General features: G+C 55.8%; 1 protein-coding gene across 2 annotated transcripts in view; it reads right to left on the bottom strand.

The window, feature by feature from the left end:
- Window positions 1-8,780: 8,780 nt before the first annotated feature.
- The window catches only part of LRRC20 (leucine rich repeat containing 20), a 113,098-nt gene continuing 107,815 nt past the window's right edge, over window positions 8,781-14,063 (bottom strand). For both annotated transcript variants that reach the window (XM_045783685.2, XM_045783684.2), the window contains one exon: window positions 8,781-11,347. In XM_045783685.2, the coding sequence (XP_045639641.1) occupies window positions 11,193-11,347 (155 nt within the window). In that variant the 3' untranslated portion in view covers window positions 8,781-11,192. The remainder of the gene's footprint in view (window positions 11,348-14,063) is intronic.

The raw sequence follows: 14,063 nt of genomic DNA, 5'->3' as shown, positions 1-14,063 counted from the left end.
GCCCATTGCAGCCCTGGAAGCGATGTCCACTAACTCTGCACCTCTCTCCTCGTGCCCCACGTCCCAGCCCCTGTCCCCGCTCCTCCTCCACGCCCCACCCCAGCCTGACCCCCCAGCCACCCACCCCGGTGTCCAGGACCCCGGGACCCTCCTGAGAAGGGAATAAGAGGCAGCTGTGAATACACAGGAGCGCCAAAGGGGGCAAGAGGCGGCCCCCCATCAGCTCTGAGCTCCGCGAGGGGAGTGGGGACACTGTCCCCTCAAAGACCACTGACTTTGGAAGCAGTGGAGCCAGGCGTTCAGCGCTTTTCCCCTTGGACAAGTTTCTCAGACTGCACCTAAGTCTCAATTTTCGCGTTTGTAAAATGGTTTCCAGGCGAGTCAATGGGATGCCGAAGCTTCTGCCCGCGCACAGTGGATGCTCTCCAAACGGCCCCTTGAGCTGGACGGGAGGCCGCGCCCCTCCCGCTATTCTAGCCCCAGTCAAGCCCCCAACAACCACCACCGTAGTCTTTTGTCACATGAATGAAGATCCTAGTTTCCAGGCAGATGAAAGAGAGTGATTGGCCCGTTCCTTCCTTTATTGGGGGGTGCGGTTTACATCCAGAGTCCTGAGGAAAAGATTGGGCTCCAGCTTCTTCCTGGTCTCCCTCCAGCTCCTCCTCTGCCCCGAGTGGAATGGCCAGCAGTCTCCGAGCTGGGAGACCTTCGAGGCCGCGGAGTCTAAGCCCGCCCTGCGCAGGGCTCTGGATCCTGATGCCCAGCGGTGGGTACTTCTGCCTCACGTCACCGTCTCTTTGCCCAGGAGAGCCCAGGGAGAGCAGAGGGAGGGAGCGCTCCCTGTCCAGTCCGCCCTTCTGCAGGCCAAACATCTGATTTTGTTTGGGCTTTTTTCTTCCTGTGGCTTGCCTCAGGGTTATCTATAAAACGGGACTGATAACAGTATCTCTCGAAAGGAGGGACTGTGTACCGCCCTGGGAACAGCGCCTCGCCCGTAGTAAGCACTCCGTAAATCTTGGTTATTCCTATCATTACTATCTTGAGTCCACCTTCCTATGGAAGGACTCACAGTTCTTAGGGTCCCTCTGTCAGGACTGTGACAGGTGACATCAAGCGCCCTCACCAAGGCAGAGTTCAGGACACTGCTGTAAAATCCGAATAGCCCAGCACTGCCCTTTATTGCAGGTGTGACTTTCGGAAAGTTATATAACCTCTATGTGCCTCAGCTTCCCCGATCTACAAAATCGGGACAATAGTACCCACCGTAAAGTCACGCACTACAACAGTGCCTGGCACACAGTAGGTGCTCAATACACATGAGCTGTGTGTATTCGGGCACTAGGCACTGAATAATTCAATCTCGATTTTTCACTTTTCCCCCCACTTTCTTCCCCTTTTCCCTGACTTTCACCTCTCCTTAGGAGCCTCATCATTCTCAGCCATGAACTCAGGCTTGTGGCCAAGTCCCCCCACCCCTCCTCTTTGTTATTTGAGTAGTTCTGGGTCACAAAGTCTCTTTTTCTTCCCTCTGCTTCCTGCTCTGCAGACTTCTTCCTTCCATCTCTACACAGTGCCCAAGATACGAACACGCCCAGGCACCCACAGAACACACTCTGTGGGTCTAGCCTCTGCAATGCACAGAGGGCAGTGCCATGGATAGAAAGACCTGCCTGTGAATTCTCCCTCCACCATTTATCACTGTGGGACCCAGGTGATAAGCCCTCTGACCTCATTTTCCCCATCTGTACAATGGGTTTCACAATCCTCCTCTCAAGGCTGCTGTGAAGATTAAACGTCAAGTGCCCATAATACAGTGCCCTTCCTTATCCCCAAAACTAGGGGTAGAGGCCAGATAGACTGGGTAAGATCTTTCTAAGCAGATAAAAAAAAAAATGCCTCCCTTCACTCCCCTCCTTGCCCCAAAGGGGCTCCCAGGAAACCAGAGGCACCTCAATGCTCTATTTTAGATGGTGCCTTCCTCCCAGGCTCACCTGACCGCAGGGCTGGGGTATTCCCAACCCTGAAATACGGATCCAGAGCCCTTCAGATAAGCAACACACCTTTCCTCCTCTTTTTCAGGTGAAGCCACTGCATTACCCAGTGCCTGACCCAACATTGCACAGCTGGACAGTGGCAAAAAGAGGAGGAACACTCTTCTAGACTTCTTGGGCATTGGCCCTGCTGCCCCCAGCCCAGCCTGCCCTCAAGGTTCTTGGCCCTCCCCTCTGGGAGCATCTGAGAAACTATGGGTATAGTCATCCGGTCGTGAGGAGGCCCACCCCCTCCTTGACCTTCAGGGCTTCCGACTCTGCCCATCCTGGCCGAGCTCTTGGCCTAGCCCCTCACCCTCAGGGGAGCTGCTCTCCATCCCAACTGGCCTCCATCGGCTGTGGCCTAGGGAGTCTTTTCACAGAAAGCCCTGCTATCGTGAAAACTGATTCCATCTGAAAATTGCAGCTGGGAACCAGGAGGCGGCTTAAGGGCAGTGGGATTGCGAAGATCCTTGACAGGAGAGCCTTCTGTGCTGAAGCATCGATGTGGACACCTGCCGGGAGCAGGGTCCAAAGGGAGCAGGGGAGGAGGTAGACCGGGATCTTCTTAGAACTGAGCTTTCTGGAGGGCAGTGAGGGAAGTCAAAAGGGACAACCGCATGACTGAAGGACTGCCTTTCTCCTGGAGGTTTAACGTCCTGGTCACAGGCCTTCGGTGGGTGTGGCAGGAATGCACTTGAACTCCTTCTCTTCTCAGCCAGGTCAGAGGTGTGTTTGGAGATGCCTGAGAGAGTTGGTAAGAGCCTGAGAGAGTTGGTAGGAGCCTGAGGGAGGGTTGGCATGAAGCCACGGAGTGCCCTGTGGGGAACCTCCCCCATGGTGGGAAAGCCAAGCACCTCTGATGGGAGACCCAGTCCCTCTCTTGGCAGCTGGAAATGGAAATGCACTTGGGCCTGTGAAGCAAGGAAGTCCACTGGCAATTCATCACTTTGAAAAGGCTCAAATCCACAGGGACGGGGACGGGGAAGGGGCCTCAGCCTGGTGGCATTATGCGGTCCCCGGGAAGCAGAGCCGGCACACTGCTGGCGTTTTCAGCATCTATTCGGTGGCAGTGGAGGGAGTTGGGGGAGGAGGGACTGTCCCCCGGAAGGGTGAGGCCAGGGGAGCTGCAGAGAGGCTGGGGTCTGGACTGAGGTGGGGGCCCTTTCGGGGAACCAGGAGGTGCCCCTCCCTCTCCCCAGTCAGCCTCCGAGGAGCACTTCCTTCAGAATGCTTTCAAATGCTTATTAGTGAGCTCTCCCCAAGGAAGGAGGCCAGAGCTGTTATCTGCATTCATAAATGACACGCGGGCTCAAAGGACTGACTCACTTCCTGGGCACAGCCCGGGCAACACAGCCATGGAGGAGAGGCCAGCCGGGAGCACTAAGCGGAAGCGCTCCCAAATGCCGGGACCCTGCGAGGGCCCCAGAAAGAACCCAGGGCAGGAGCCAGGAAACCCGCCCATTTGTCTGGGCTCTGCTATCTGCTCCCTGCCCGTTCTTGGGCAAGTCACTCCATGTGCCCTTTGGAACACTCTTTCTGGAACTCAAGTGTTTCCACCTATAACATAGGAGAGGTTTGGGCTGGAAGAACTTTCTTACTCCGACAGTGTATCTTGTCCTTGGAGAAGCCAGGGTAAGAAGTGCCTTCTGGAGGAGGGGCTGGGCAGCACCCCGGGAACCCCCGCTCCCTGGCCAGGGTCCTGCACCCTGGGCAGTGGTGCTGTAGACTTCTGGATCAAAGTGGGGTTCGGGTGAGGCTCCCCAGTGTTAGGAATGCGTGTTTGGGGAAGGTGGGCCTCCTCCAGGTTAGGGGGGGGGCTCTGTGAACCATTTCCCGCGGCCCTGGACCCCAATTCTAAGAAACATGGACTCTGCTCAAAGGGCCTGGGTTTGGAGGCCAGTTGTGCCCTGTGACCTCGGCCAGGTTCCCGGTCTACTCCAGTCCTCAGTTCCTCATCTAGAAAATGTAGATAGGAGCAGTAGTTAGCTCAGACGCTGCCCTGGGGATTAAGTGAGAGAAGAAATGGGAAGCACTTGGCATAGTCACAGACACGTGGTAAGCTGCTAGTGTACATTTTTATTTCACTTTCACCTCCTTTGTTCCTTTTTCGTCCCCTCCTTTCCTTTTAGCAGCAGAATTTCTTTCCTTTTCCTCAAGCTTTCCTTTAACAGAAACGCAGAGCTGGTAATCTGCTTGGTCCCGGGAAGATTCACGTCTCCCAGGGGAATCTGTTATTGGGAAATCTTATCCAAACCTAGCGATGAGGCCAAGACGGTTAAGTGCACGCTTGAAGCGCTGGTTAACAGGCTGGCCCCTGAGAATGTACCGCTGTGGTTTTGTCGTTGCCACCAATCACGGCATAGACTCTGAGAAGTTACGAGTGAGCGTGTGGATTGTGTCCAGCGGGAAGGAGCGTCAGCCCCAAAGTGACTATTCATTGAAGTGTAGGACGTTGACTGTGTGTCCTATGCAGCAGCAAGCAGATCCCCGCGTCTCTTTTTAAAGAGCCACATAAACCCCAGTTCCTCGAACGCTCTGGGACCCAGCTTTACCATCCCCCTGATTCCCTCATGAATTAGTAAAATCGAATAAAATCTTCGATACGTGTTCATCCCATAGTAAAATGCATGTTTTTAGCTTCTGAAAATTACACTTTGGCACCGCCTACCACTGGGACTTGGAGAAAGCGAGATGGGGTCTCAGTCGTCGAAAGCCCTGCTCCCAAACTTCAACGTGCCCGCAGATCACGTGGAGGGCTTGTTAAAATGTGATTCTGACTCAGCAGTTCCGGGGAGGGACCGAGCCTCTGCAGTTCCAACACATCGCCTGGTGCTGGTGATGCTGCCTGCCCGAGGACCACACTAGTGGCCAGGGCCCGGGCAAGCTCTCAGCTTTGTCTCGAGGGGACCCCCTTCGCCATCCTGGCAGGGCTTGGCATAAGATCATGGGGAGAGCCTAACCGAAAGCAGTGGTCTCATACTGGTGGGATTTCAGGCACAGGGGCAGGCTGGTGAGGGTACCTGGTCTCTTGGCTTGTGCGTACTAGCTACCGGCCACTCCACTTAGGAAAAGCCCCAGCCATAGTCCCCATGACTTGTGAGGGATGGGAAGACCAGAGTAGGGAAGATGTCCTACTGCTTGGCAGTCCTTGGGAAGCAGACTTCCTTGGTGAGATGCAAAGGCCCTGAGGCACAAGCAACCTGGAGTATTAGAGGAACAGCAGAAGCCAGTGTGCCTGGAGTGCGGTGAAGGAGCCAGACGCAAAACGAGCAGTGATGAAGGGAAGAAAACACCAGGCTCGAAGACCATTGTAAGGACTTGGCTGTTATGTTGAAGTGCCATGGAGAACCCCTGCAGAACTTGGGCAGATGAGTGACTTAGGATTTGAAAGAAACTTCTGGGGGCGCCCGGATGGCACCGTCAGTTAAGTGTCCAACTCTTGGTCTCAGCTCAGGTGGTGATCTCAGGGTTCTGAGATCGAGCCCCATGTGTGGGTCCAGGCTCAGCACGGAGTCTGCTTGGGATTCTCTCTCCCTCTCCGTCTGCCCCTCCCACTCATGCTTTCTCTAAGATAAATAAAGAAATCTTTTAAAACATTAAAATTAAAAAAATAAAATAGAAGACCCCTGTGGGTGCAGTGCAGGAGAGAAACAGAGACTCTTCGAGGGGCAGAGGTGTGAGGCTTGGGAACCTCTAGTCTCTCTGTGTGGTCCAGAGACCCAGCACCAAGCCTCGCACAACCCCAGGGGCCCGTTCACATTGCTCTCTAGGTGCCTGGTGCCACTAGCTAGAGTCCGTGGCGGGCGACACCCACGGGGCAGGGCCCTGCGGCAGCCCTGCAATGTCCAGCCTTGAAGACACCCTACTTGAAGCGCTTCCAGTCTCCCGGAGAGAGGGTGCCAGGCCCCTTGGCTGCAAGAACTCGGATGTACGCACAGTGCATCACGAGCCCCGACTGGCCCCGAGCCAGAACTTCGAGATCCCCGAACCGTGAAGGCGGGTTAGTGGGGGTCTTCCCATGCTGTGGGAGTCAGTCTTCCACCAGCGGCCAGATGGGCCCCAGAGCTGCGTGACGAGCAGCGCAGCCCTGCCCGGGTCCACGTGAGGTTCTCGGCCGTGAGGGCCGGGCTCGCACGAGGCGGCTGTGCCCGGATGCAAGAGGAAGCTCCCGCGTGTGCGAGGTGCGTGTGATGCTGCTCCCTGAGGGCTACTCACCTGCACCGACTGTCCCGAACCCCGCTGACGTTGGGAAGGAAGGCAGGGGTAGCGCCCATTTCACAGATGAGGAGAGTAAGGCGCAGAGAGAACTCTTCCCAGGATGATGATGGGAGGAGAAGCGTGTGAGCTGTAGAAAGCCATCGTTTCTCCCGTCCGAGCTGGCCTCCCAGTTCATTTTTTTTTAAAGATTTTATTTATTTATTTTGACAGAGAGAGACAGCCAGCGAGAGAGGGAACACAGCAGGGGGAGTGGGAAAGGAAGAAGCAGTCTCCTAGCAGAGAAGCCTGATGTGGGACTCGATCCCAGAACACTGGGATCACACCCTGAGCCGAAGGCAGATGCTTAATGACTGAGCCACCCAGGTGCCCCTGGCCTCCCAGTTCAAACCCCAGCTCTGCTCCTTCCCAGGCCCTTGCTAACCCCCTAACTAAGCCGTTTCCTCCTTGGCACAGCGGGCACCAAGATGGGCACTGTTAAGCGTAACTGAGAAACACGCACATGCCCGCCCAGTGCTCACAACAGCAGGGGCTCAATGAGTGTTCTTGCCCAGACCTGAGGCAGCCGGGCTCGTGGCCCTTTTCTGAGGGAGGGGTCCGGCCCACCTGGGGCTGAGATGCAGGTCCCTAGTATGGTCTGGCTGCTCCTGGGCCCTGCCCTTCCCGGCCTTGGCATCTCCCCTGGGGCTTCGGTCAGACGTTCTGGGGCAGACCCTTCCAGGAACCGCTCTCCACACCAGGGCTGGCTTTCTGAGAAGCAATAGGCATGTTTCATGTAAAAGGTGCCTCCAGCGCAGGGCTCTAGGGTCCGACATGGTATTTTGGAGAGACTGAGAATCAGTACCCTCCATGTGTGGTGATGGATGTTACCAGACTTCTGGTGGTGCTCCTTCCACAACATCCATGTAGACTGAATAGGTATCTTGTACACTAGGAAGACTTGAGGCTAATATAAAGTCATATGTCAGTTATATCTCAGTCATACTTAGAAAATCTCTTGAGTCCCACACAGCTTACTGTCCCCATTCTAAGACTTGGTCATATCCCCCCTTCTTCAACATAATGGTGCGTTTCCAGGAAACTCCTGCCCAAGAAGGGGAAGTGGTAAATAACTGTATTGTTCAGTCTGGGGCTTCCTGAATCATTTAAAGGAACAACCCACTCAATTCTTTAGTAAATAGCATCAAAAGAGAGTTTACATCTTAAGACTCGGTGATTTCCTTGCCTCAAAATGCCCCCTTGCTGAGTCTGCCCATCCTAAACCAGACCATACCCCTCACCCAGTCTCAGCCGAGACTCCGTCCTCCGCCGCATTGAAAGCCCACCTGAAACTCCGAAATCTTAACTACCGTGGCTTCTGTCTTCCCACGGGGACACACTAGTCAGACTCTCTCAAGGCACAGCTTCCTTTGCAGTGAGGAGTCATGAGCTTTGTCTAATCAATGGGCCAATCAGGTGCTAGTTTTGGTGAGCCAGGGTTTGACCAGGAGAAACGGAGTCCGGGGCGCCGGGGTGGCTCAGTCGGTTGAGCGTCTGCCTTCGGCTCAGGTCATGATCCCGGGGTCCTGGAATCGAGTCCGGCATCAGGCTCCCTGCTCAGTGCTTTTCCCTCTGCCTCCCCCGCCCCTGCCACCCCCCTGGCACTCTCTCTCAAATGGGGGAGTCCTCTGTCTGAGCTTTGGGGTGAGGGTGGGCAGCCTGTGTCCAGGCTCATCCACAAGGGACAGTTACAGCAGGGTCCCAGAATACAGAAATAGGGATCAAGTGTTCCAGAAAGGCCCTCAGGGATCTTCTGGTGCGGCCTCCTTATCGACAGGAAAGGGCCTAGAGAGGGAACGGGATCTGGAACGGGATCTGTCCAACTCCGCACCAGCTGGGGTTGTCACAGGACTAAATGAGTTACGATCGGCCGCGTGGCATGCTTGGACACTGCCTGGTACCCACCTCCCTCGCTGTTTGTTACACAAGAATAATGGGGTGCGTGGCCTGAACCTCAAGGCAAACTCAGCTGGCCTTTCAGATTTAGAAAACAAAACCTGACTTGAGCTCTGAGCTCTAAGTTGAGCAGGCAGCAGCACCCCCGCCCGGGAAGCTTCCTGGAACAGAGTGCCGGCCCCACCCCGCGTCGGATTCTGGAGATCGGGGCTGGGGCCGAGAATCTGCACGTCTAGCCAGCTCCCTAGGTGGGCTGGTCCAGCGACCTCTCTCTGAGAAGCACAGACCCTGAGGAACCAACTGCTGAGGGTGTAATTTCTCGCATCGGTAAGGGAGAAACGGGGATGGCAGGTGCCTTCATCCTTTCCCAGGTCTGTGGTCCCCCCAGGCTGGGGTCTGGCTGCCCAGCAACAGCAGGGTTCTAGGCCATGCATCACCTCTACCTGGCCGCCTCGGCACCCACTTGTGAATATTCTGAATATCACCGTGGGCTGGTATCTTTTGAAGAGCAAGCTTTCAAAAAGAGGGGCAGCCCCTTGGGTCTGACATGCAGGCTATGGGAGGTCCGAGCAGATAGAACGAGCCAGCACCAAGCAGGCGGATGAAACCAAGGCGTTCTTTATTGCAAACCGAAGCTGAGGGCTCGTTTACACTGTGGGCTCTGATCTGGGGTCTTCTCTCACGGCTCAAGCTTTCCCACACAGGCAAGGGCAAACTCTCCAACCAGAGTAGAAAACAACTTCCAGAAGCAACCCCTTCGAAGGGCCCGATGTGAGGACCTGGGAAGCAGGGGCTGGGTATGCAGAGGGTAACCAGGAAGGCAGCGTCCAGAGGGCCAGGCAGACCCAACCCTCATCTCCTGTGACTTCAGGTCACTCCCTTCGCTGCAAGAGTCACGCAAATTCTGAAAAGATCTAAGAGGCCCGGGGTGTCCCAGGGCTGGCTTAGGGCTGACGGTGAGCACAGGCTCAGAGACCTGGAGTAGCAGGGGGAGGGCTGAGAACCACCATCCTCCACTCCAAGGATAACCTCAGGGTCACCCCTCAACCCTGGCTTCTCAAACAGTAAAGTGCTTCTAGGAATCACCTGGGGATCTTGTTGAAATGCGGGGTCTGATTCTGGGGGTCTGGGGTGGGGCCTGGGATTCTGCATTTCGAACAAGTTCCCACGGATGCCAGTGCTGCCGGTCCACAGACCACACTTTGAGTTGCACGGCTCTGGCCATACAGTGCCTTTGTGCCTATCAGAAAAGTGCACTTCTTCTTTGACTCTGGGACATAGGGTGGGTGGGGCCAGGCCAGCCTGCACTGGGTCACAGTTCCCACTTGTCCACAGCTGAGCCCTGTAGCCCCGAAGATCCATCCGGACCTCTTTGCCCTGTAAACCCCTTTCCCAGAGCTTGGTGAATCAGGCCTTATGACACGAGCAGAGTAAACAGAGCATCTCTCGGGACACTGAGCACTCAGAGATGGGCCAATAATGGTCCAACCTGTCAGTCCTTGCCAGGAGACAGGGGGCCGGGGTGGGGGGCGCCCAGGGCTGGGGAGGGGAGAAGGAACACAGCATTCTGAGAATGAGGGTCTGGGCTGGGAGAAGCTTAACCCTGGGAGTGGAGGAGTGGCTACTGGTACATGGTTGTAGGGTTGGGTGGCCTGGCCTGTCCCACGTCCTGGGGTCTCAGGTATCTCCCACAGACCAAGACAAAGGTCCAGGTCAGGTGGGCTCTGGGCTCTGAGTCTGCTTGCTCCACAGATGAGAAGGTAGGAGGCGGATACCTGGGGGATCAAGAGGTCAGGGGTTCTCCACACCACAGATATTATCAGAAAGCAAGAGCCCCAGGCCCTTTCCTGGTAGGAAACCAGTTGTCCCTGTTTGCCAGGTACTGTCCCAGTGGGAGCACAGCAGTCCCACGTCCCGGGAAACCCCTCAGTCCCAGCCCTATGGTCCGGCCACATCCTGGACTCCAGGTGGAGGGCCCAGAAATGACTAGGCCATCAGGGCTTTGGGTGGAGGCTTGGGAGCTGGCCAGCCACAAATCCAAGGTCCAAAGTGCCTTCTGCCCACAGGTGGACCAATGATGAGGCAGCCAGGCTGCTGCCAGCGGGAGACCATGGTGGTAGCCAGTTACCTCGTACCAGAGCCACAGGCCGGGCTGGCTTTGCTTCTCTTGGGCCACCTCTCCTGCAGCTCAGCGGGCGATGCCAGGCACGCCTGGTCTGTCCTGAGGAAGGACCACTCGGAACTTCCTTCCCTGCTGGTGTCTTCATCAAGAGAAGGACCGAGCCGGCCTGATTTGCTCCTGTGGTTTCCTGGCCTGATGGGCCTTGGGCTCCTATATAGACGTTCTCAGCCCCGGCGAGAGCACAGGGCCACACTCTCTCCACAGCTTTCCCACGATGCCTGGTTCAGGCTCCCGCCGATCCAGAGAGACCCACAGGGCTGAGGAGGCGGTCCCCATAGAGGGCCTCACGCGGGTCAGTCCTCAGGAAGCACTAAACAGATGGAGGTTGTCTTCTCTTCCTCTCAGGGCAGCGGCTGGCTCTCAGTACCAGAAACAAGGCCTGTAACCCACAGCGGCCCAGAAAGTGCTCAGCGACGGCCATCTGTGGGCTCAGAAGGTGCCTGATGTTTTGAAGGTAACTTGAAGTCATGTGTTGCCCAAAAAGCCTCCAAGGAGCTCAAAGGAGGCAGAGGCCCCCCACCACTGCCTCTCCTCCCAGATAACAAGGCTCGGAGAGGGAGGGGGTCTGCCCGAAGGGGCGCAGAAGCTGAGTGCCCAGCGTCCAGGCCCCAGCCCCGCCTCCCCTCCCCGTCGGGGCATCCCAGAGCCCACTAGTGCTCTAAGCTATCTATCCTAGACCGGCTGCGCCCCCTCCCACCACATGCTCTTTGGCCCACCCGCCCCCAGCCCCCCAGGCTTGGCCTCCCGTGGCCTGTGGGACTCCTTCCCCTCACGGTGCCGGCCCAGGTGGCCTCTGTCCCTTGCTGGGCGGGCGCGAGGAGGGAGGCCTAAGGTGGGGGGGCGCGTGCGCCCTCAGGAGACGTGAGCATGTCAAACTTGATGAGCGGCGGGGCAATGACGCGCACCTCAGCACTCAGGGGGTTGAAGCGGAGGTTGACGCTGCGTAAGGCGGGCATGGCGGCCAGCTTCTCCACGGGCACGTCTGTTGAGGAGAGAGGACAGGCTGGGGGCGGGGCAAGCGGGCAGAGGACAGGGAACAGGAGGATGCTGATACCGCTCTCCATCCCCCACTGCAGGGGGCCCACCACACCATTACAACCCCATTCAGGGAAGCACCCCCAAATACGGTTAGCTTTGTCATGTATCCCAGCACAGTCACTCCTGGGTAGAACTGGGACAAGGGAAAACAGATGCCCAAACGGGGACTGGGGCACAAATGTCCCCAGCAGCCCAGTGTCCCGCCACGGGTAAGCGGTTACATCCAAACAGCAGAAGAGTATTCAGCAGGGAAAAGGAACGAAGCATGGATACATGCCCTGAATCTCGAACACACGACGCTGCCCAAAAGCAGCGGACAACAGAAGTTAACAGAGCATACGATTCCATTTATAGGAAAGGTCCAGAATGCGCAGCTCCATGCACACAGAGAGTAGACGAGTGGTTGCCAGGGGCTGGGGGAACGGGTGCAGGGTCTCCTTTGGGGTGACGAAAGTACTCTGGGGCTCGGTGAAGCCACGGCAGCAGAACACTGTGAGTGCACTGACTGCCACTCAGCTGTAGGCTTTCACACTCTGCAGCGCCTCACCCCAAACTTTGGATCACTAGGTCGTCGGATCAAGTCCCCGCAGGCCACGTGACCAGCTGTGAGCCTAAAGCAAGTCACTCGCCTTCATCGTACATCAGGCTATGCCTCGCAGGACGGCTTGAGGATAACGGGAGAGGACATGCGCTCCCCACACTACTCAGCAGACATCAGATACGACCACCAAAGGGAACAGAGCCCCAGGGAAGTGAAGTCACTTGCTTAAGGCCCCAAACTCATAAGTAGTTGAGCCCAGGTTGGAATCCAAGTTGTCTAAAAAGACAGCAGGGGTACACGGAGCAAGGGGCCGGGCTGGACGCAGAGGTGGGGGCTGAGCTAGGAACTGAAGGGTAGACGGGATTTGAATGAGGGGAGGGGGCATTTGTGGCTGGAGGGAAGTGGGGGCAAAAGAGTGGGGCTAGGATGCTGGAGTGAGAGCTGGGAGCAGTGGGGGGACTGGAAGATTCCATAGATGGCATCTAGAATGCGTTGTCCTGGCCTGGATCCCGAGGGCACAGCCCCGCAGGCCATTTGGAACACCAAAGCCTATAGGACCTCTCAGCCCAGGGAGCCAGGCCCTCCCATCCGGGCCCAGGGAGACCTGTGGGGACAGTGCTTCTGTTCCCCACTTTGGACCACCCTGTGCGGGAGTCTCTTCTCAGGAGGGTGCATGTTGTGGTGTAGAGAATGTTCCAGGCCAGCTGGGTTCACACCCTGGTTCTCCCATTTTCTAGCTGTGTATCCTTGGGCAAACTGATCCAACTTTCTGGGACTCAGTTTCGTCATCTGTGAAATGGGGGAAATCACACCACCTATCCAATAGGGTTGTTGTAAGGCTCAGAGAGTTAATACAAGGCCCTAAGAACAGTGGCTGGACACACAGCAGGCAGCCAACAACCAGGAGCCAAGGCCCCGACACACAAGCCCAGGGCTGAGCTGCCCTCAATGCAAACACCCCCTCCGCCTCGCTCTAACTCTGCGAGCAGCCCACACACCATGGGACCTCCCACCCCAGCCGAGGACAGGGCCAGGGCCTCCCCCCTGAGTCCTGCACAGCCTTGGGCCATCAGTAATGGCAAGAACCAGAGTCCATGTATTTGGGTGCCTTGCAGTGGGCTGATGGAAGGTTTTCTGTTTTTGTGGTTATTTTGTTTTTCATTTTAGACCACTTCGGCATGTTATACGCATCTTCTTTTACGCATATTTTTAACTTAGGTAAATGGTACTGTGTTATAGATCTCATTCTGTTTCTGCGGTTTTTTAAATTAAGCATCATTTTTTGGAGATATGCAAAATGCCTCAAGTGCAGGTAAATGTACAAATAGGTACACACTCCCGTGACCTCCGCGCAGAGCAGGCTAGGACCTGTTTCAAGCATTCCCACAGGGCTCTCTTGGGCCTCTTTCCAGCTCACCCCCCTCTGAGCTTTCTCACCACTGATTCACTTGTCTGTCCCTGACCTCAATCCAAGCGGAAGCTGGCAGTATCTGTCGCTTTAGCCCTTCAGTGTAACAATTTTTTACTTGGGGGACATTTTAAATATGATTTTCTCATGTTACTCTTTTACTTGGAAATAATTTCTTACGTATAAAAAGTTGCAAAGGTAGAAACAGCAGAGAGAACACCACAGAACCTCTCACCAGGATTCACCGGTTGTTAACCTTTTACCCTATTTGTTTTAGCATTTGTGCCTGGGTCTTCTCTGCACCCCCACCCCCGCCCCGGGGCACACGCACAATTTCTTTCTGAACTATCTGAGGGTAATGTACATAGAGCATGGCCCTTTATCCCTACCTCATTGTGTATTTCCTAGGAATAAAGACCTTCTCTGCCGTAACCACAGCTACTGACTTCCTGAAGTTTACATTGATAGAAGCCCTGTCTGACATCTGGCCTGTATTTCAGTTATCTCGGGTGGCCTAATCATGCCCTTTCGAGCGCACCCCCCTCTCCCCCAAGTACAGGGTCCAGGGTGGGGGCAGGTCTTGTCCTGTCTCTTTGTGCTCCTTTCGTCTTTTGTGACATGACATTTTGGGAGAATATCAGGACCCCCATCTCTGTCTTTTTAATAAAGAGGCCCATGTTTTAGAGCACCTGGCTGGCTCAGTTGGTACAG

The sequence above is a fragment of the Ursus americanus genome, chromosome 6 (genome assembly GCF_024610735.1).
Source record: "Ursus americanus isolate L20-20 chromosome 6, mUrsAme1.1.p, whole genome shotgun sequence".
NCBI classification, from domain to species: Eukaryota; Metazoa; Chordata; class Mammalia; order Carnivora; family Ursidae; genus Ursus; species Ursus americanus.
The sequence above is the reverse complement of the archived record's forward strand: the minus strand, read 5'-3'. Positions and strand labels throughout refer to the sequence as shown.